Source organism: Fusarium fujikuroi, chromosome FFUJ_chr06, assembly GCF_900079805.1.
Source record: "Fusarium fujikuroi IMI 58289 draft genome, chromosome FFUJ_chr06".
Classification (NCBI taxonomy): domain Eukaryota; kingdom Fungi; phylum Ascomycota; class Sordariomycetes; order Hypocreales; family Nectriaceae; genus Fusarium; species Fusarium fujikuroi.
In genome coordinates this window covers 1,218,239-1,240,292 of record NC_036627.1, presented here as the reverse complement: position 1 = coordinate 1,240,292, position 22,054 = coordinate 1,218,239, and the positions used below count along the sequence as shown (strand labels likewise).

The window sequence follows — 22,054 nt, the reverse complement described above, 5'->3', positions numbered from 1 at the left end:
TATGTATTTATAAGAAACATCCAGCGGGATCATGGATGTCCCTTCATAGGGCATGTGTGAGTACACACAAGTCTGTTTGCTTTTGCTACCATCTTCAAAATCTTGCCATTCGTGATGACTTCGAGACCGTTTCCATTGTATCATTAATCACTGTCCTTCGTCTCATTACAGCGTCTCATTCCAGGCTCTCCAAGACTGTTTATCCCAAGTTGGCATGCATCTAACCTGCTCTGGTGGATCGTATGCCCAATCTATTGCGCCATCTTCCTCCTGTCTTTCAACTAGATCCGACACATAGCCCTTCAGCTTCTTGATATCTGCGGCCTTCTCATCAGAATACTCAAGATTCACACTCGGCACAACTGCAATCTTGCGAAAACCCCGGGACCACATATCCTTACAAAACAACTGGGGCTCGCCTTGAAAACATTCTCCTTTGCGAGTATCTCGAAACCGAAGACCATGTAATAACGGCGCCGCAGTAAACGCTGTAGCCCCGTTCCAGCAGGCGAAGACCTGAAAGGGCTGCTGTGCGTGGTAACGTGAGCGTGTGCCAGGGGTGTTCCAGAAGAGGTTCCAAGCTGAATTCCAGTTTCCGTCGGAGCCGACCTCGAAAAAGGAGTCTCCTGCTATGGTACGGGCTATCCAGATATCGTAAAAGGTTGGGTCCGGTCCTACATAAGTCCAGTCCATGGCGCATGTCATGTCTGCGTTGAGACTGCGTCGCTGAAGAGCGAGTTCGAGAAGGTCTTCTGTGCAGGCGGAGACATCATTGATGAAAAGTACTGTTGTTTCGTCTGTAACCTTTACTTGCTCTTTGTAAAGGGGTGTGAGGGCTAGGTTGCGAAGTTGGGCAAGCTTATGGACGCGTCCATTTCCTTGTGCTGGGTTGATATTAGAACTGTTGTAGAAGTAGACCAGTCCTAAGTCTTCTAAGAACGGTCTTAGAGCTGAGAGAATATCGGAAGTGCCGTCAAGGGAGTTTCCTTCAACGATAGATAACACGCAGCGATGAGGTCCAAGGAAACGAACAGCTTCAACGATGCTACCTATCAGGCGTGGGAGAATGTTAGTGCAGCTCCGCAAATTGAAAGCAAAGAAATAGTCAATTTGTGAATCTCCAACCTCATCTCCATGTCGAGATTCTTGGAGGATCTTGTAACGATTTTCGTTCAGAGCAGGACACCCAAGACGAGGGAGAACCGTAGATAATGGGTTCAGTATAGCTGCTATATAAGGTGAAATACGCTCAGCGGACAGCATATTACCTGTAAGGAATGAGTAACTACGAGACATAGAGAGAGTGATATACTTACCGTTTGAGATTATTGGAGTTGGAGCAGAGGTTGCAGTTGGAGTAGGCGTATGCGACGGGCTCTCTTCAATCTTAGCCCTTGTTGTCGTAACTGATGTCGTTGATTTTAGACTGGAACTGTCCTCAACCTCCCCTTTCTGTACAGGAGTGTAAGAAACTGAGCGCCAGGTAAGGTGATCGCGCCCAAGATAGAGACTCGTAACGACAAGTAAGAAGCAAAAGACTGCCAGCAGTGGTGCTATAAACCTGCGGTACATGACTTCAACGAAGCAAGAAGATCACTACATGAGTTCATTGCTAATCTAGAAATTATGAGGGAAAAAAAAAGAAGAGAACGGACTGGGCCATAGCAAAGAGGAAATCGGTTCAGTCACAACCAACGACCAACAGTAAGTTCCTTTCTCAGTGACAGGGGATCCTAATACCAGGATGTGATGTGTATTTTTGGGTCGTCTAAGCGCCGGAGTTCAAGTGAGGATACCCCGGTTGCTTGATCTTCCTGAGCAGGCCAATGATGTCCCATAAGGCTGAAGGACATGTTCAGGACTCAGCCTGATGACAATTTAATGAATAGATTCTATACATAACTAGTTATTAACGTGTGTTGAAGTTTTAACAGAATACCTAAGTCTTCCCAGAACTGAGAAGAGTGATACCGGTCTTCTTCTCGGTGCAGCAGCTCCCTGGACTTGAAGCTGCATGTTGGTTGTTAGTCGTTGCGAGAAACCCAATCTTAAAATGACAGGACAATACGTTGCAACCAACAACCAACATTTCACCATTGAGCAGTGACAAAAAATCACGAAAGGGGATCCTTAACTGACGCAGTTTCAGAGAAATCCAGGTGCTAAAGTCTTCTATTGATAAGTACTTAGATACGTGTATACAATGACTCTCAAAGACTTATACTGGATGACAGGCAACATCGAGAATGTGTAACCCGATAAAAGAAGTCCTTCATATGTTCAAAACTTAATTAAAAAGAAGTTAAAGGAAACTCAAACAAGGAACGACCCAATGGTAGACTTTGTGCATGCGTCCTAAGTCCTCGGGTCCTGGTGGCTCAACCAACAACTACACCCATGTAGGTTGAGTCTTGGAAACTGAGAGTAAGAGTAGAAAGCTTGGATCAGTGCAGAATAATAAGGATGCTTAAGGGCCTCCAGCATATTTATAGTGGATTACGATCTTGCAATCTCCGAGTTTTTCTGGCCCTCTCTCCATGTTGGAGTAACTCGACCTTCACGATGAGGTCTCTTTCCTTGTACTATCTACTAACAGTCTTCCAAATCTTCCCATGTTCCAGTCTCGCTCTCCATGCGGTATTTCCTCCTGTAACAAAAGCCTCTTTTCTTCCACAACCGAGCAACATTCTCGAGCCACGGGCTATTAGCACTGAGCTCTCGACCTGTGGCTACCTAGACGGTGACCCCAAAAAGAAGAGAACTGCCGATTCTGGCTTTAACTGTCGAGTCGACACACGCAATGGACTCTGGGGCTTTTGCACTACAACTGTTCTAACAGCTTCGGACTGTGGACTAGCGGGGAGTTGTGTTGATCGCCATGACTGCTCAGATGGATGTGGTATGACTGGCAGCAAGGGGTTGACGACATTTACTTGGTGTGCACTACTATAGATCAGAACTCCTGAGGTAAAGTGCTGACCTGAAGATTAGTGATCGCAAGTCATTCTGTTCCATGGCTCTTCTCACCTTCGGCGTGGATCAGACATACTCCTACATTGCCTGCGGAACTAAAGCCACTACCGACCATTACTATATAACACCAACTATGGACATCACGAAAACGTCCGAGTCCAGTAAATTAAGCACATCAGAGACATCTACAGTCACCTCCAGTGACACAGCATCAAGCACCACCGATACCACACAAAATGCTTCGACAGAAGCGATTAGTAGTTCTTCGGAAGAAGAAGATCCGTCTGGAAGCTCCTCCCCTAATCTCGGCGCCATCATTGGAGGAGTAATTGGAGGGCTCGTTGTTATCTGTGGTACCATAATTACAGCAATATTTTTACTTCAAAGAAACCGAAGTAAGGATGCACAGGCGGGAACAATAGAGCAAAATACAGCGGACAATTCCACAGGACTTTGGAGACGTAGCAAGACAAAAGAGCCACAAGAGCTTGGAGGGTGGGACATACATGAACTGCCAGTTATAGAACAGAATCAACGTCGAAGTCCAGTGGAACTTGCTGCGTGACTTGGCAGAGAAGGACATTTGAATGAGTATTGCTATCGATCAACAGGAGTTCTAGACTATGGAGCATTACTCCACTGGTTATTAGTGCAGCGATAGGATATGAGTCGCAAAAATATTGGATTGTGAAATACAAGACATAGAACATACATGCTCAGCCAAGCAAACCGCCATGCTCAAGGAGCAGCTGGACTCCGATACGCCGTGGACCGATGATGCTAATAATAAATCCGGCAGTGCCCCAAGGGGAGGCAAGAAAACTTCTATGGCACCTTTGTCCTGAGTGATGAAAAGACTTAGGTAAATTCAGTATATTGGAGTAGATCTTTAGATCAATTGATTTTTGGCACCACGCTTCAAAGCCAGAAACTTTCCTAACCCAGGAGACGCTCCTGTCATCAAGTAAAAGTAATAAGACAAAAACAAAGCCAGACACAGACCCGAAAGTAAGCACCGAAGTCCGTGGACATTGATAGTGAATGTGAACTGAGGCAGCAAAGTACATCATGCCTCTTTTGATTAACCCCAAGACTCGCTTCCTTGAAAAATGCTGTGAGCTAAAAAGCCCAATGCTCAGGCCTGATTTCTGCTACGGCCGTTAAGGTTAAAGTATCGTATGAATGGTAACATGACGGTCGTAAATTCGGAGAATGGTGTATTATATATGAAGATAAATTCAGACAGGAGTCCAGTCCTTGAGCCATGGGTGAGATTGGTTTAACTCTAGAATGACAGCAGTGCTAAGGCTGCGCTCTCCAACTATATTTCCCAGGGAGTGGTTGATCATTTGTAAAGTAGCACGACGGGAGGGCTCGATAGTGACGGGAAGAGCAGTTGGGGGTGGAATTGGCGCAAGAGAGTTGGGAGAAGGAATGAGATCGAGGTTATCTGGGACGCTCGAGTCAAACTGACCAGTCTCTTTGCGGTAGCCAACATGCACTGAGGGTTCAAACGACGCATCGTCCTTTGACCACCAAGTCCAATGGCGGTACTCTCGACGGTGGCCTCGTTCAATCCAAGGGTACAGATCAGGCTCGATAGTTTCCTTGGGAATTGTACCAAAGGGACACCAACCGTAGAAGAGGGGCCATGGATCGCGAAGAGTCAGCGTATGACGGTGCTGAAGTAGGGCAGCACGAGGAACAGCCGTGTTGAGGTCATGATAGGCGGTAGCTGTGGGGTCATCTTGATATGATTGTGGTGCACCTGTCCATACCGCAGTAACTATATCTGGACGAGACAGGGTATCGTACGAACATCCCTCGTCAAGCGTAGTCAGATAGTTGCGGATGAAATCCAAGATTCTGGGGTTACCCAGAAGGAAGAGGCCGTGCCACCACATGGCTACCCGAGGACGACGGAGCAGAAAGATTTTGATAAGCATCTCGAAATCGCAGTGTTTGAAGGCAGGCTGAATGACGCTGGTAATGGCAGCCAACCAGGGACTAACGAGGTTGCACTGGATGTCTGGTTGCCAAAATATGCTCCAGAGGACAGGCCCCAGAGCGTAGGGATGCATGCTCAGCGTCATGTAGTAGCGTGCTTCCGCTGTATATCGATGAATATTGGCTGCCTGATCAGCATCCATGGGGGTGCTTTTTCGTGGTTTCAGAGATGGCCTAGGTAAATGTGGTTCCAGCTTGGCCATACGATAGAATGGAATTGCGAGGGCTGCAAGGAACCCAGCCTTGATCGGTGACAGGGGACTTGGATCTTTGGATCGGCGGGGTTCATGGCCAATACCAAACAAGTCACAGAACTCGATCAAGAGGTCCGTAGCTTCGGTGGGAGCTGGGGGCACCGCATCGCTGTCAATCGAGACTTGACCTTCAGTAGCAATGATGAAGCGCGCTTCACTAGTGAACTTTGCATCCCATGGTGCACATGGGCCCCCTTGGCCATCAGTGGCCCAGCCTGGTTGTGGCGCCAGAATCGCACAGAGCCAATGCACAAGCCGCGAGGACGCACCTTCAGGGAGATGAACCAGGATCTCATTCTGGGCGAGATCCCCGATCGTGTCAATCGGGACTGGGCGGAGACAGGAGTCGGTGAAGTGGATCTTCCTGTTCTGGAGTTGCAGTAACCGTGTGGAGAGAATGTAGGACCAACACACGGTCAGGATGGCGAGCCCTTGCGGGGCGTTGGAGGCATCAGCGGTGCCAGCTGGATTGCCATAGTGGCAGGCATTTGGGTCTGAAGAGATGATGCAGTTGATGGGCGAGGGATAGCTGAGGCGGAAATATTTGGTGGTGCCGGTAACGTTATCGAGGTCAAAATCTGGTCCGTCCCGAAGGTGAGGTTCCGGATCCGGGACAAGCCAGGTGGGGGCTCCGGCCAGGACTCCCTTTGGCGGCACTGATTCGGGGAGAGGAGGCATATCCTGAAGCATGATAGACGGCTCGAGGCCAGGAGGAAAGGTGCCTCTTGGTAAGGCCAGTGCCTGGCTCACGAGCTGCTGCCATGTATAGCGGCCATTATGAAAGATGCGGCGGACGTCAAGTTGCTTCGGAATCAGGGGATCGTCCACATTGTCGGCGACGGCAAGGAATTGCTCCTCATTCAAGGTCGGGAAAGGTTTAGAGGACCAGAATGAGTCTGGCGCAGTAGAAGCAGCGGTCAACTCAGTGATCTGGGAGGTATGAGTTTCTTCCTCGACCTCTGAATGAGCACTTGTATTTTCAGGTTGGGGTACAATGGCAGCCTCAGAGAGGCCAGTGACAACGGTAGAACTCCAAGCAAACGGACGGTCGAAAGAATTGTCCAGCTCGTAGTCACCGTTGAGGACCCAGGACCGGACATGGTCCATTCCTAGGTCCCATGTCATCTTCATTGTGACAGAGGGAGATGTGAGTTTGCTCTCAGTGGTCAGCCAGTCGGTGTAAGTGATCAAGACGACAACAAGTCCACTTGACGCAGGGTTTTAGAGACCAAGCATAAGTAAAAGCAGAATTCTGTTGACACAAGATTGAAGAGAGAAAAGGATAATGAAAAAAGAAATTGAGGTGCGAGAGAGATTCGAGGTAAATATGAATGAGAGAGATATGGGGATAGAAAAGACAGGGGACAGTGTAACAGAGAAAAGCTGAAGATTCCGGTGGCCACCCACCCTGGGAGACGTTGTGTATGTATGTATGTATGTATGTATGTATGTATGTATGTATAGGAAAAGAAGCAAGCAAGATGCAGCAGAACTGACTACAGTCAAAAGCGTAGAATTCCGGGCTGGGGCGGGTATGGCTGTACTTGGGCTATTGATACGCGGCGGGCCTCATCTCGCATGCCATGCCCATTGTTTGTGCTTGTCAGTTGGACCATGATGCCTGTGTTTGACATCAGTTGTCCAAGCCATGACAATGCCCTTCCTTGACCTTGCCATGTGTGTAGAACACCGAGAAACTATAGCGGGTACCAACGCTGGTTGGATATGGAACGGGCTCAGCTGGTTCAGCTGGGGGTGTAAATGGAGATGGATGGAGTGTCGGAGGAGCCGGGTCAGAGTCAAAAGAGGATCTGAAAATGACATGAACAGTTCAGAGGTTGAGAACAGGAGAGACAGAGACACTAGACTAGACAAAGAGGGTCAGAGAGCAGAGCATCAGAGACAAGACACGGGAGCTTGCAGGAAATGTCAAAGTTGTGGACATATCAGAACCCCTGTCAAGGTTTTTGGTCTGGCAGCGTTTCCACGACAAGAAACAGAGCCAAAGCAGTCTTGTTAGATGGAGAAAAGCAACTTCAGGTGGTTCTGGTTGCAGCAAACTAGGCAATTGGAGGGACGGGGGGGAAACATGGGTGTCACAAAGACAGGGAGCATAGTCTAATGAGGCGTACAATAACTACGAAGCGGAGATCAAGCCGTAGGCGAAGCGGAGATGGCGACGACAAGTTCGGCAGAGCAGAAACGAGATTTAGAATTAGCAGAGTCGTTGTAGAAAGGGACAAAAAGAAAAGAAAGAAAAGACGGTATAAGGCAGAGGAGAGCATGACTGAGTCGAGTGGACATGGCTTGATGATGAAGGATGACGGTTTAGAGAGGGTTGAGTGGATGATGGGGCATTCAGCACGGGGCAGGGACAAGGGATATCAGCAGGGATGGAGTCTTTCACTTGTCTAATAATCTTTCTTTTTTTTCTTTTTTTGCCTTTGCTTCCTCCACTTGAACACGCAGTCAGGTTACACTTTCTACTCTACAGGCGGCTGTCAGTGTCAGTTGCGGCGTAGGGAGGTGCCGGACCGTAAGGTATCCCAATCCCAACATCTCTTGCTTGCATAAGGGCAGTTTAGTGAGGTCGATGTGGACGTGGACGTGGATGTGGAGGGGGAGGGGCATTTCTCTAGACACTTTTGTTAGTGTCGAGTCTTTGCTTTTGCTGCTTGTGCTTTTCGACAAAGAGGCAGTGCGGCCGTTGGACAGTCCACGTTTCAACGCTCTAAAGACCCTTTCGCTCTTCGATCGTCATACAAATGAGGTGAATGACTCGCTAGATGCGGTCAAATAACTCCAATAGTCGACTCCATCAATAACAGAACCATTCCGTTTCAAGGGTCCCATCCTTGATATTGGGACGTCGGGATAATGGAACGGATTCCCCAACCCTCGACCTTTCAGCTGGGTCAATATGCACCATGTTGCGCCTCTAAGCTGCAGATGGCCTCGGCTTGATCAAGATATGTCATATGGGTCCGAGAGCCTCCATGTCGGTTGCGCAGTGGTCAATAGACGTACGTACGTCCACCACAGATTCAGGGTTGACTCAGCATCAGCATCAGCATCAGCATCATCTGCAGCTGCACGCGCACGCGCACGTACAGGTATGCACCTGGGAGCTGGGGTACCTCTGCCGTAGCGTAGCGCTGCAGCGCGGGATCTGGAGTCTGTAGTCCAGTCGCTGGCGCCATGACATCGCATGGCATGACGGATAGTCGTGATAGCCGCTGATTAAGTTGAGCTGGTGCGTGGACCAAGAGCCCGGCTGGCATTACAACCTGAGACACATCATGTACGTGTACGTGCGTGCGTGCAGTGCAGCGTGTCTTTAGTGGCATGAATTACGTGCCGGCCTAGAGGGAAAATAACTGGGAAAAAAGAAAGGTTGAGACTAACACAGTCGGGCAAGGAAAAAGAAAGCAGAGAGCCCCTAGACCCGAAAATGTAGTTTGACAGTGAGGAGACCCGGGTTCTGATAGCCTATATTACTTGAGAAGAATAGGCTAGCATTACCATAGGCCTTTTCTACCAGGAAGCCAAAGCCTGTACAGTAACTGGTTGACTCTATCGTGAAATGGTATAGAGAGTAGGTAGCTGTTCTGACCGAGAGCAGCACCGTTATAGTGGCCAGCCAGTAACTTTAGTGTATTCTTATCCATGATATTCCCGGCAGTCAGTATCTCGGTCTCTCCCGCCTTCCATAGCTTTCCCCTACTATTGGGTTGGATTATCACATCCACCCTCACATGAACGACCGATCCTACTCTGTTCTCACATTTCCTGTACGTCTTGTCACGCGCAGATCGATTCTCTTCTGGATTTCACGCCCCGAGTGCAGCCTCAACTGGGAAACCATTCGATAGGTTCACTGAGGCACGCACCTGCTACGGATACTTACACAAGCATCAGCGGTACGCTTCCGAAACAGCGCTAGACTAGTTTGGTCCGGGAATATTTCCTGCCTCAAAAAAATTGTCCTGCACCGACGATCAAGCAAACAACAGCCGGCGGCGCGCGCAATCCTCCCAGGACTATCACACTGCACCGAATAGCCTGTAAGTTTCCTCGATCGAACCATTGTTTGCTCCCTCTTCAAGCCACATGTTTTACATTGCGACATGGTTCAAGGTTACTGACTTGATATCGGCAGATTCTGCATCCCCAGCTCCACCTATACGATACTATTTCAGAGCAATCCACCGTAATCACCGACAATGAAGAGCAAGCGCGCAAGAGAGGCCGCCGAGGTTGACGATAAGCCCATTGCTTCTGTTGATTCTGAGGCCCCAGCCAAGAAGCGCAAGCGCAGTGAGGATGATGGTGCCGATCTGAAGAAGGCTAAGAAGGAGAAGAGAGACAAGAAGTACAAGAAGGAATCGCGCAAGGAGCGCAAAGAGAAGCGCAAGAACCTCCAGGACCTCCCCGAACAGGACGATGACGAAGAGGCGGCCGAAGATGCTCCAATGGTTGAAGCTGATGACAAGCCTGCGGATGCGCCAGTAGAGGCAGATAAGCCTGCGAAGAAGGACAAGAAGAAGAACAAGGACAAGAAGGCCAAAACCGACGAGTCACAACAAAAGGATGACGCCAGCGCCGACGCCCAACCTGAGGAGAAACCCAAGGAGGAACCAAAGAAGAGCAAGAAGGACAAGAAGAAGCAAAACAAGACACCCGAGACAACGACCACCAACGATGAATCTGCTGCCGGCGTTGATGCAGAGGCTGCCGATGGCAAAGGAGACCGTCACATTGTCTTCGTCGGCAACCTGCCCTTCACCGCCACCGCCGAAACAATCAAAGCCCACTTTGCCTCTCTCAACCCAGTGTCAGTTCGCTGCATGAGCGATCCCAAGGATAGCAAGCCCTGCCGTGGCTTCGCCTTTGTCGAGTTCGAGAAGGTCTGGCATATGCGAACATGTCTCGACAAGTTCCACCACTCCGAGTTCTCGGATGGTGTCTCTTATCCCCGCCGCATAAATGTCGAGTTGACGTAAGTTTGTTTTCGTATTTCTTCTGTCTTACATGATAAATCTCATTGCTTCGACTCCACCCCCCTTTCCCTCAGCCTGATTCAACACAAAAGCGCCTCGATTTGTGTAACCATCCCAGTGTGACTAGTCTTGACTTGACTCACGCTCACTACTGCTTGACCGACACTCGCCTGCACGAACAGCAACTTCATACATGACTAGAACATACGCTAACTCTGTGTAACAGTGCCGGTGGAGGTGGCAAGACAAAGCAGCGCCAGGACAAGATCAAGGAGAAGAACCGCAAGCTCGACGAGAACCGTGCCAAGCGTATTGAGCGTGAGAGGACGGCAAAGGAAGAGAACAAGGGCAAGGGTGACACTCGCAAAGCTGGAGAGGATGGTATTCATCCAAGTCGACGTGCCCACATTCCTGGGAACCGCTGGTAGAAACAGCTCACCAGGCTTCGAGCCAAGGGTGTGAAGTTCAAGAAGGAGTAGGTTTGTGAGGGTCTCTGAATGTGTTTTAATGATTGTACTGGGATCGGATACACAAAAGTTGGTTGTGCATTTATATGATAGTGAGAGATACCCAAAGGAAGTGGATCCTTGACCTCACGAAGAAGCGCATGGAATAGACGATGAATTATATTTCTATATCCACTACTCCACTCAACTGAGTCTGAGATATGTCTGCTTCAGGTGGAGGACCCATCTAAGCAGACTGTTGGTCGTATATATCTACCGGTGTAGACTGTACGTTCTTTTCTGTTTACGCTCCGATTCAAGTGCACGTATACTCTATTAGGAGCTCTAACAAGCAATGCAATATCTTTCGCCCACAGCGACAAACCAAAGAGACCATTTCATGATCGAGACGGACAAGAATTGACCGCAGCTGGAAACAATCCAAGACTATATATCGCAGAAACGAGTTGCCAAACTGCAAGTCTCGAGATAGTGAATGCCAGACACGAGACATGATAGCCATGTCTATTCAATAGACCTCCGCAGGCAAAACGGACACTTGTCGAAGAAAACAAAACATCACAAAACAATCGCAAGCAATCATCAGTTCAAAGTGCAATCCGGTTCTTGAATTACTGGCAAAATCGGTATAAACTCCGCGAGGAGGCCACAGCATGAGATATGAGCAAATAGAGATAAATAATAAAAAGCAACGGTTGGAAACACGTAACCGCAGATAGTAAAAACCCAAAATTCATTCAAGAACCGCCTCGCAAGAAAAAGCCATCGTCATATGCAGTTGCCTCCGCATGATCGTTGCGAGGGTCATGATCTGGGGACGGGTATCGGGCCTCGAGAAAAAAGCAATAGCCTAGTCCAGCCCCAGCCGCTCCCAGGGGATGTTCCGTCAAGAGCCGCCGTCTTGTATCGCTGAATGCCTATTAAACATTCGTCCTGAGTTCTTCGTGTCGTTTCGCGTCGTCCAGACGCTTTCGTTGAGAAAATCAAGCGCGTGGCTAGGCACGCGCGGGAATAGCGTTCATTAGATGGATATCTACAGAATGGAGCACTTGTTCTTCTTTTGCTTCGAAGGTGTGGGTCGAGGGTTAAGAACAGCTCTAAACACGAGTTAGATGCGTACTAGAGCACGTAATCACGGTTGATGCTTACCGGATGGCCTCGTCAAAAACGCTCTTGAGGTTCCTTTGAGTGAGGGCAGAACACTCGAGGTACTTGTAGGCCTTGATCTCCTTGGCGCAAGTCAACGCCTGCTCGTACGACACAGGCTCCATACGCTTCTGTCGAAGTGATTCGAGGGTGGAGGCGTCTTCTCGAAGATCAAGCTTGGTTCCGACAAGGATAATGGGAATGTTAGGCGCATGATGATCAATCTCGGGATACCACTAGTGAGGATGTCAGCGGAGTCGACGTGTTGTGGCGATAAGGGGGGGCGGCGTACCTTCGCCTTGACGTTGTCGAATGAAGGAGGGCTGACGATGGAGAAGCAGATGAGGAAGACGTCGGTCTGGGGGTATGAGAGAGGTCGCAGTCTGTCGTAATCCTCTTGACCAGCAGTATCCCAGAGGCCAAGGCTGATAGGCTTGCCATCTACCATAACACTCGCTGAGTAGTTGTCGAAGACAGTGGGGATGTATTCGCCGGGGAAGGCATTTGTGGTGTAGGAAATGAGTAGACAGGTCTGGAAGCACAGTCAGCGGAAGGCTCTTGCTGTGAAAAGCCATCGCGTTTTAAGCGGCCGTTTGTTGTCCGACGTACCTTTCCAACAGCACCATCACCAGTCACCACGCACTGTAGCAGCGGTCAGCCAACCATGTATTGCGTCAGGTAACCATCGGCTCAACAAACCTTCAATGACTGCACGCCGGGCTGAGCCATTGTTGCGATCGGATATTGGGAGAAAGTCGAGGGAAATGGGTATCAAATCGACCAATTGTGTGGAAGCGCAAGAAGTCGTCGAGGGGCAGATGGAGATGATGGAAGCGACGATTGTTGTGTCTGGACGAAGATGGTGGATGTAATGTAGACTAACTAGAGTGTAGGTAGTAGGTAGGTAGGTTAGAGCCTGGAGAGGGGCAGGTCAAACAGGCAGGCCAGGGACTCGAAGGCCGGATAACGGAAGGGAACGAGGTGCGACGATGACGATTTTGTTTTGGATGCGACAAGCGGCGACAGAACTCGAATGGATCCTCAGGTGAGTTTCACAGCTGCATAAAAAGATAGGTCAGAGAAGAAACTTGACACAAAACCGAGGTGTAGTTCACGCGTTTTGTGCCGCAGAAGGTGAGGCCACAGGAGGAGGTTCAACGATGGGAGCCGCTCCACCTCTATCAGCATGTATCAGTGGACTAGACTGGCACTGGACTAGACGCCCCCAAGCCCAGCAAGCCCAGGCAGTGGAGGACCACGAGAGAGGCGCCCAGGCCCAGGGTATGCCACCAGTAGCCACCTCCCGTGCCACCTCAGGCCCTGTTCGCAGTAATAAGCCAAGACCTAGCCTCGCCGACTAACTTGACCTACTGGAACTTATCCGCTTGGGATGCCAGGAGTTGATCGCTATCAAGAGCTTGCTCCAGGCAATAAAGTAGGCGCCTGGGGGTGGGGGAGATACAAGGGCTCAGGGGCCAACCAAGCACCGTAATTTGGGGCAAAGGCAGCTCACCTGCTGTATCGCTGAACCCTTTCGTGGTAAGGATTCGCAGTTAATGGCCGTCTTGGCTAAGATGGACTCTTGGTTGCGGCTGGGGATGAGAATGCAGATGCCGGATTGGATGAAAACCGAACAAAGATTGCCGGGTTCTGAAAAGAGATGAAGATGGAGAGGCTGCAACAGTTGAGAGAGAGAGAAAACCAAAGGCATGAAATAATGCTCAAGCTATAGCAGATGAGATTATCCCGAGACTGCACAAGGCACGGCTATTTCAAAGTGCAGGTGATGGCTGTCGGTGCAGATGAAAGGCGGAGAGAGGCTGCGGGAATGTGGATGGCGGAATACCTTCTTACAATAAACTCTGCGCCAAAAAAGAAGTAGTGTCCTCACTGATTTGCAAGACAATGTGATCAAGCAATTAGGAGCAGTGGCGGAGAATTTAAGAAACACCAGGAGCTTGTGCTGTCATGCTAATTATTTATCTGTCCCTATTGTGCATCATAATGCCTAGCTGGGAAGGGAATAAAGGAGAACTGCTACCGCTGCCGCCGTAATGAACAAAACCACCGAATCATGAAACCTGGCCGATCTCTTCAACTGAATTCAACCTCCATGACTCACGCCAACCTCAAAGCAGAAACAATTGATATCATCGCAAGCTCTTTTGTTAAGAATCAGGTAGCACTTCAGGACAGGGATCAGCAATAAAGAGGTTGGAGATAAAGATATGAAGACCAGGGATGCATGTTGAGAGCTGTTGAAACCTCCACTGGGCGCTTAGACCCTTGCTCGGACCACTGAAGCTGCTTCTCGCCAGGGGAATCTTGATATAATGACAATTGGAAGCTGCTAACAAGTAAAATGGATCGATAGCTCAGTGGTATGAGCGAGGGATTGCAGATCCCTAGGTCGCGTGTTCGATCCACGCTCGGTCCTGATACTTGTTCTTTTGTTTCTTTTTGCCATTGCTTGGCGATCATCTCACAGAACATGTAACTCTTAGCTCCTCTGATTGCTTATTACGTCGAGCCGTCAGCTTACTTGTTTCAAGAATGCTCGGACGGTCATTGTTTTGAACTTTATTCTCTTTTCTTTTTCTCATAATACCAACTGGTGTGTTCCCTCGTGTTTCTCTTGTGGACTTGAAACCATACTAATAGGAACATCAATTCCCAGCTGACATCTCACGAAATGGCTTCAGGCTTGTTCTCTAATGTCTCTCCATGGCATATTCCCGCCATGTTCATAGGCACCGCTTTCACTCTCGGGGGTCTTCTTCCTTTGAGAGCCCCAGACCGTGCTATGCGCGAGTACGGGTTACCCGAGGGCATTGTCAGATCAGAGCCAGCGCAATTGGCATTTGGTATATACGGTACTCGTGTAGCTGCCTATGGTGTCGCTCTGTGGACGTTCTATCTTCGTGGCGAATACCATGTCGTTGATACGCTCATGAGCTTACTCTTGTTGTGGGGTGCCTCTGATTGTTGGATTTGTATCAAGGCTGGTGTGCCCAGGACAGCTGCCTGGAGATTTGTGAGCAGTATCATGATTGGCGGGTATGGATATCTTGGATTAACTGCAAAGGGATCTCTCTGAAGCTCTGCTTCCATTGCATAGGATTATTTGAGTCGATCTCGAAGTTGTTAATGGCCAAGTCCTTGGCGTATCATCTAACGCTAGTCTCCGCCTCATCTCTTTGATTTATGGGTAATATTTAACATGCAATTAAATACATACTGTCTGTACAAATTGATTATATTTTACTTTTGAGATCTCTCAATAATTAAGACCACGGTCGTTTACATCAACAGCAATGCAGGGACCTTATGTGAATGGCCCGTGCACTCAAGCTCCCCTCGTCGCGTGTGGCTGAAGCTTGTCGCGTTCCCACTCGAATCTTGAATTGACATTCATCATTGACATGGATCGATAACAGCAACAATAACCGAAAATACAAATAATTCTCCGAATCGCTGTGCTCGTATTACGTCCGTATCTTGTTCAAATTCTATGGATGCAGACCACCACGATTTCGAGACATTATCTGTCAGTTGAGCGGCCATCGCCCCGCCAGCCATTCCGGCGCATCTAAACAAAACACCACCACAAATATGTCGAGTCTATCACCGCCAGGAAAAGCGGCATCTCAAGAAACGCCCGCGCGAACTCCTTCGAGAACTCCGAACCGTCGCGCTATTAGCGCTGAGCCGTTTTCTGGCGTTCACACACCTCTCGATCGTAGCGGTGCCCGAGACCTGCGTGCCTCTCTTCGACGTGGTACCCCAGCATCTGCCGGTCGATCCAATGCGCCGACTCCTCATGCCAAAGCCGCTCGTCGGCTGCTAGACCAGCGTCGAACGGCAATGTTTACACCCGGAAAGAACCGCAGACAGAGCATGTTGCAGCAGAGAGAGACACCCTTGGATATTTTACGAATGCTCGGTCGAACGCTAGCGCCTAAGAGCCAGCCTATTCACTCGTCATCTTCATCGTCTCCGGGGAATAAACGGAGCTCGTCACCAGAGCAGAGGGAGGATAGCAACTTGTATGATGATGACGATGATGAAGACGACGACCTACTAACGAGGCCGCCAAGACTATCCTTGCCGTTGGACATTGAAGATGCTTCTAGTACCAGCTCAGATTTGCCTCCACCAAGGTTGTCACAATTGGATGAGGACAACTTTACTATGCAGTCTATTGAGATGCCTCGAAGGATTGCAAACGACTCTCGGCTATCTCGAGGGAGTCCCGGCAGCGAACGCATGAGCGACTACTTCAATGAAGCCACAGAAGACGATATTGGCCAACAATCGGATTTCTTCCCCGGTCTGCTGGAGGATCTTCAGGCGAGAGCTGGACAGAATGATATGACACTCGAGCCGTAAGTCTATCACTGGCTAACTAGATGCAATGCATTGCTCACATAAGAACAGGATTGAAGCAGACCAGACCCGGCGAATGACCGCGGGCCCGGGAAGCGACTTCAATTTCGAGTACCCTGGTGGACTGGAGGATGGAACTGTCTTTCAAATGTCTGACCCCGCCAACGATCTTCAAGCAACATCACCAATTGTTGAGCCGTCAGTAGTAGAGGCCAGGGCAGATGATGCTCAGGATCCCCGCCCTGATGTTGTATATGCATCCGACTCCGATGCTGGTGGCGGGGACTTCGGTGTGGACGGTTGGGACTATAACGATGGTGGCGTCGACGATCATAGCTCGATAAATGAGGAGCCAGTGCCAATGCCAGAGGCAACAGTCACAACCGGGATACGTCATGAACCAGCTGATGATAGGCTACCTCGCGGCTTGAAAGCAAAGAAGCGAAAGCGAATATCGCAACATGGCATTGAATATCCGTCACTGCCTCCAGCTTTCGTCAAGCGAGTGGCCCAGACGGCTCTCCAATCGTCAGGTTTGAGCAACCAGCGTCTATCAGCGGAGACATTAGATGCTCTCATCCAGTCCTCAGAATGGTTCTTCGAGCAGCTGGGTGACGACTTGGGAGCCTATGCGGATCACGCGAAGCGCAAAACAATTGAGGAGAGCGATGTCTTTACACTCATGAAAAGGTATGTTATTCCACTGGGGTATCAGCTCCGTATTTTGTTCTAGCCAGAAATTCTAATATCGTACAGGCAACGTCAGATAGGGCCGCGTTCCTCCATGTTCTCCTTGGCACAGAAGCACCTCCCAAGAGAACTCCTCCAGGAGCTGAGAATGCCAGTTCCACAACCCGCTAAGCAACGCAAGGCAAGACGTGTATCGGGCCGCGGCGACGAGGCTGAAGTTGCTGAAGATGCTGAAGACACATGAGTTTTACATGGTGCATGCATTATGAGATATACAGTTTACAGGCCCTTTGAGCGGGCTACACGACGAGCGACGTCGTTTGCAGGCTTTTTGACTACCATCCAAAGCATGATGGATGTTGCGACAGCAAGGCCATACCTAAAGCAAGGAGTCAGAAAGCCCGGTGCCGATGGACATAGAATGAGGCAACTTACCAGGTAAAGATATACTGGGCGTGGTTGTTTCGCAGGTTTACCTCCGCAGGTCGGCCATAGGGAATACCGCGAGCCTCAAAGTCGACCATTTGCATGAACTCGGGTTCTGATGTCGTTAGCAAGACATCACGAAATGAAAGATTATGATGATAGACATACCCATAGTAGCCTCAACCCAGACAGGCTGGCTACCGGTTAAAGCAGCCATCTGCTTTACATCCGGGAAATAAAACATGCCCTTCTCGGGCTGGTTCTCCGGCGTAAACATGTTCTTCTTCCACGGCTCTCTTAGAAGTCCTTCCACTGTGACCTCACCCGTCGGCAGTCCATCAGGTCGGGTCCTCTTGTCCCTGTGCTTCTTGTCGATCCAGCCTCGGTTCACGAGAATTGTCGTGCCGTTCTCTCGCTCCAATGGTGTGACTACCATGTATCCATCTGTACCATCTCGCATACGCGGTCCGATGAGCATTTCTTGATCATGTCGGAAATGGCCTTTCGCTACTACACGGCGATAGTCAAAGTCATGGATGGCACCGGGATCGATGGTTGGTGGGAGGGGTAGAGGGTCGCGGATCAGTCGGTCTTCGAATTTGGCGATAAGTTCGGATTTCCAGCCCAGACGCTGGACTTGCCATGTTCCGAGAATAAAGGCTGTGATGGGGATAATAGCTAAATCAATTAGACCATACTCTGTTCAATTGATGAATCCTGAAGCATACCGAGGATGATTAGACCTGGGCCATGGCGTTTTCCAACACGGACAAGTTTTGGAGGTCCGTCGAGAATAGAGACGAATTCTGGATCGTCGGCTGATGGCTGTTGCTTGCGACGGAAGAAGGATGATGTGAATTGTCTCCTTGGCGGTGCATTTGTGAGTCTTGTACATCGGGGGATCTGTCTTGAGAAGCGCAGACTGCGCAAAACTGTATTAGGTGCGTTCATTATGTCTGATGGCGCATTGAAGGCGTGAGGTCAAGTGGTGATAGCTAGCTGTGAATGATGTCGATTGCGGTGGGTTCAGTTGGGAATAGACCCACTCTTGACGTTGAATTCCCTACCGTAGAATGTGATGCAGCCCACCAATAGCTCAAAGTAGGTCAAGCTTTTGTAATTTCGATTGAAGATTTCCATTAACTAGTACTCCCTATCACTTTAAATGCATTATTAAATGACCAGGTTAAATTCACGATCGTATTTCAACCAGACATTGAATAACCAACGTCGACTCCGACATCCACGAATACCATTGGTCGTTACAGTCCATTGTACAGTGTGATACTGCTGAGTCAAGAGGTGTCCATGTTTGCTCGCACACTGTGTTGTGTAACCTAGCGTCTTTGGAATTATTTCGAGAGCTTGCGCAGGTCCGTCAGTCACCTAAATCTGTGGTCAACAGGGTGCAAGTCGAAAGTTATGAACAAATATTAAGTCTAAGCAGTTATAGGAACCCGAATCATATATCTAACATGTCTATTGCGAAGAGCACACCCATCCTGCTGCCATTTCTGCCAAGCTGGCCTGTTTGCCTTGATCTTGGTGTATTCTGATAATTGGTAATTACATGCCGTGTTTTCAGGCGCAATTACACAGTTTGCAATGTATTTTTTACCATGAATTGAAAGCTATGTAAGTCAGACACTGGACAACACTGATATGGTAGCTCTTACACACAATTGGTTGACCAGAAGAATAAGTGGCTCTTCATACAGTGTAAAGATCGCTTAGTCAAGAGGGGTTCCATGTGCGATTCTACACTGTATTGTGTAACCTAGCGTCTCTGGAATCGTATTTCACATACCCTGGACCTCAAGTTGGGATCGGTTTTCAGTCAAGACGTGGGACAAGTACTGATTCGATGCTCCTACACATAATTGGTTGACTATCAAGATTAAGCAATACAGTGCAGACACTGCTTAGGTAGTAAAGAGGGCTTCCATGTGTGGCATTGTACCGTGTTGTGTAACCCAGCGTCTTTGGAATTGCTTCATGGCACATCCTGGACCCCAAAGTGGTTGGTTTTCAGCCAGATGTCGCGTAACACTGCATGTGCACATGACGAGCTGAACCAAAAGGTTCTATACAGTCTAGGACAGTGTTTACACAGCTTAGTCAAGAAGGGAATCATGTGTGACATCGTACTGTGTTGTGTAACCTAGCGTCTCTGGAATCATCAACCTCAATATCAGAGCAAATAAGGCTGCACCGTGAGCTTGCCCCAAACATCACTACCCCTTGAAATCCGAAAAAAGCAAAAACAGAATTAATGCCCGTAGCTTCGTACAAGCGCACTAAAAATCGACTCTTGTCTAAGAATTCATTTTCGGCGGTCGGAGATGGTTTCACAGCAATATCTAATCTGCAACCACCTGCGGCCACCCGTGATGTTTAGGACCTTTTGGCCCGATTCCGATAAAACCAACACGAATATTTCCTCTTCTCTCACTCAACAGATGCACTGCATTAAAAACAGGTTTCGTCATAAAACTGAGACATACATGTTGTTGAGATAAGCAAGGAACGCCACGAATCACCTGCGTACAAGTAGGCTGAAGCGCCCGCCTCACTCTCACTTCTTCTCTTTCACCTCTATTCTTCTCCGGGGAAAACTTGCATGGTCAATCGTCATGGAGAAACTGTCAGACCGAACGCGGCCCGGATCGAAGAGCTGTACCGACTGTCGTCGTCGAGAAGTGGAATGCGTCTTCGACGACGACCAGTCTGAGTGTCAGCAGTGCATCAAACACTATCTCACCTGCCAGCCGCAGAATGAAGACTCATCTCCCCAAGACAGAGATGAAACCCTTCAAGAGTTCTCGCTGTTTGCCAGAAAGGTTGAGTCACGAATGATTCTTCTGCAGACTGCAATCGAACTCTTGGCTCGCAGAGTTGACTCGCAAACCAGCAACCGCGTCAACTATAGTAGTGAGCCAAGCTACCGGGCTGTGAGCCAGCTACTTGAGGTCGGTATAACTTTGGAGGCTCTGAAGGTCATGATGGCTTGAGTAGTCTAACCCTCTCTACATCACAGATACCGCAGACACCACAAACGCGTTTGACGGACTCGCTTAAGGGGCTTGTACCTGACAGGTCGGCTCTCACCAGGATTCTGGAACATAGTAGCAAGTTCACCCAGAACTGGGCGAGCTGGCCTCTAGCAACGGTGTCATACCAACAGCAAGACGACGACTCTGTCCCTGTCGAAACAGTTACAGTGTTTGATGCTGGATTTCCAACCGACGTCAACTCAGCTTTGGCCTTCATTGACAAGTCATTGTCCCCAAACCGCCAGAAACCACCAGACCCTGGCGCTGCCGCAAAATGCATAGTTTGGCTCTGTCTCTCCATCAAGGAGTTACCAATGAGGTTCAAGTATGTCGACAATCGAGCACCACCACCCTTTGAGCCAAGACATGTCATTGAGAATTGTATCTCCAAAGTTGAAGCACTGTATCGCATCAGCTCAACACCGGTCTGCAACATAGACTTTGTCCAGGCCCTTCTCCTCCAAGGCGAGCTATCTCTCTCCATAGGTCGCCCGACCAAGGCATGGAAGTGTATCAGGACTGGCATTGAGAACGCCATGCTTCTGGGAGTACACCAGGGCCGGTCTAGCCTGGATCGGGCTATTTGGGAAGAGTTATGGATTCGAGACCGACAGCTTTCACTCTTCCTTGGGATGCCCCATGCAGTTCCCGCACAATTGGGGCCCAGGGTAGTAGAGGAAGAGTACCCCCTTGCGGAAAAGGAAGCTATTCGCCAGATAGCCAAGCTATCGGGTCTTCTTACAAGCCAGACCCTCATGAGGGAAGACACTACTAGTGCCACGATCAACCGCACACTTGAAGAAATGGAAGAATTGAATGCAATGATTCCGGAGCATTGGACCAAAGGACACCTGAGATATGTCCCCTATCTCCCACACGCCTCGACCCGCGCCAAAATCAAGATCCTCTATCATTCATTCGAACTTATGCTAAACTGGCCTAAGTGTCAACTGTCAAACATGAATCCTGGGAGAGTTGACGACTTTGAGCCTTCAAGAAAGGCGATACTAGCATCAGCACAGGAGATCATAAAGGCCCAAGAAGCCATGAGAGCCCCGGAAGTCGAGCCGGACACGGTGATGAGGGCTGACTTTGTGGACTTCCTTGCTTTCAAGGCTGCGCTTGTCATGATAGCTGTGATGAAACACAGGGCGAACCCCATGCCGGTTGAAGAGAGCAAACCTCTCTGGAAGATGATCGATGAGCTGGGAGACAGATTCCAACAGACGACTAAGACATACGATGACCAGTTTGCCAAGCAGGCTTGCCTCATTCTCAAGATTCTGTTCTGCGCAAGCGAAGGGGATTATATCTGGTGTGGAACGTATGAAGCAGCCATCCCCTACTTTGGCAGACTCCAGATTCGTAGAGTCATCCTCGCAAGGGACTGGGCTAAACACAGCGACAAGGACACAAACCTAAACAGAATAGCTGTCGTGATGGAGTCGGACAATGTCGTTTTTGGACCGCAGTATGATCGTATCCCGGAGCTGGAACTGGCAGCGGACTGGACTGAGCGGGGACGTTCCAGGGTCTATGGATGGAGAACATTTTTTGAGTTTGACTGTTTGACTCGAGAAGGGTTTTAGGATGTGTGCTGGGCACCAATCCGTCAATATGGACGTGGAACTAAATGTTGGTCAACTTTGTGA

The 22,054-nt window shown here is 49.2% G+C and overlaps 9 protein-coding genes and 1 non-coding gene; 6 read left to right on the top strand and 4 right to left on the bottom strand.

Moving 5' to 3' along the window:
- Positions 1-165: 165 nt before the first annotated feature.
- On the bottom strand, positions 166-1,572 carry FFUJ_05731 (related to alpha-1,3-mannosyltransferase; the record flags this gene model as incomplete). XM_023578976.1 has 2 exons in its annotated part: positions 166-1,268; positions 1,317-1,572. 2 exons carry the CDS (start codon positions 1,570-1,572, stop codon positions 166-168), a joined length of 1,359 nt encoding a protein of 452 aa, XP_023431895.1.
- A 990-nt stretch (positions 1,573-2,562) lies between these two features.
- On the top strand, positions 2,563-3,538 carry FFUJ_05730 (uncharacterized protein; the record flags this gene model as incomplete). XM_023578975.1 has 2 exons in its annotated part: positions 2,563-2,936; positions 2,992-3,538. 2 exons carry the CDS (start codon positions 2,563-2,565, stop codon positions 3,536-3,538), a joined length of 921 nt encoding a protein of 306 aa, XP_023431894.1.
- A 673-nt stretch (positions 3,539-4,211) lies between these two features.
- Positions 4,212-6,365, bottom strand: FFUJ_05729 (uncharacterized protein; the record flags this gene model as incomplete). The annotated part of the gene is made up of 1 exon (XM_023578974.1): positions 4,212-6,365. One exon carries the CDS (start codon positions 6,363-6,365, stop codon positions 4,212-4,214), a length of 2,154 nt encoding a protein of 717 aa, XP_023431893.1.
- Positions 6,366-9,457: 3,092 nt separating this feature from the next.
- Positions 9,458-10,662, top strand: FFUJ_05728 (U2B-like small nuclear ribonucleo protein; the record flags this gene model as incomplete). XM_023578973.1 has 2 exons in its annotated part: positions 9,458-10,233; positions 10,461-10,662. 2 exons carry the CDS (start codon positions 9,458-9,460, stop codon positions 10,660-10,662), a joined length of 978 nt encoding a protein of 325 aa, XP_023431892.1.
- A 1,072-nt stretch (positions 10,663-11,734) lies between these two features.
- FFUJ_05727 (probable GTP-binding protein rac1) lies at positions 11,735-12,576 on the bottom strand (the record flags this gene model as incomplete). XM_023578971.1 has 5 exons in its annotated part: positions 11,735-11,798; positions 11,851-12,083; positions 12,140-12,379; positions 12,457-12,489; positions 12,547-12,576. 5 exons carry the CDS (start codon positions 12,574-12,576, stop codon positions 11,735-11,737), a joined length of 600 nt encoding a protein of 199 aa, XP_023431891.1.
- A 1,634-nt stretch (positions 12,577-14,210) lies between these two features.
- On the top strand, positions 14,211-14,283 carry tRNA. Its single transcript has one exon. It is a non-coding gene (tRNA).
- Positions 14,284-14,539: 256 nt separating this feature from the next.
- Positions 14,540-14,944, top strand: FFUJ_05726 (uncharacterized protein; the record flags this gene model as incomplete). Its single annotated transcript, XM_023578970.1, has 1 exon — positions 14,540-14,944. One exon carries the CDS (start codon positions 14,540-14,542, stop codon positions 14,942-14,944), a length of 405 nt encoding a protein of 134 aa, XP_023431890.1.
- A 515-nt stretch (positions 14,945-15,459) lies between these two features.
- On the top strand, positions 15,460-17,167 carry FFUJ_05725 (uncharacterized protein; the record flags this gene model as incomplete). XM_023578969.1 has 3 exons in its annotated part: positions 15,460-16,232; positions 16,285-16,923; positions 16,990-17,167. The coding sequence occupies 3 exons, from the start codon at positions 15,460-15,462 to the stop codon at positions 17,165-17,167; spliced, it is 1,590 nt and encodes a 529-aa protein (XP_023431889.1).
- A 35-nt stretch (positions 17,168-17,202) lies between these two features.
- FFUJ_05724 (related to SURF1 protein) lies at positions 17,203-18,300 on the bottom strand (the record flags this gene model as incomplete). XM_023578968.1 has 4 exons in its annotated part: positions 17,203-17,302; positions 17,359-17,464; positions 17,518-18,027; positions 18,078-18,300. The coding sequence occupies 4 exons, from the start codon at positions 18,298-18,300 to the stop codon at positions 17,203-17,205; spliced, it is 939 nt and encodes a 312-aa protein (XP_023431888.1).
- Positions 18,301-19,982: 1,682 nt separating this feature from the next.
- Positions 19,983-21,991, top strand: FFUJ_05723 (uncharacterized protein; the record flags this gene model as incomplete). XM_023578967.1 has 2 exons in its annotated part: positions 19,983-20,318; positions 20,387-21,991. The coding sequence occupies 2 exons, from the start codon at positions 19,983-19,985 to the stop codon at positions 21,989-21,991; spliced, it is 1,941 nt and encodes a 646-aa protein (XP_023431887.1).
- Positions 21,992-22,054: the final 63 nt, after the last annotated feature.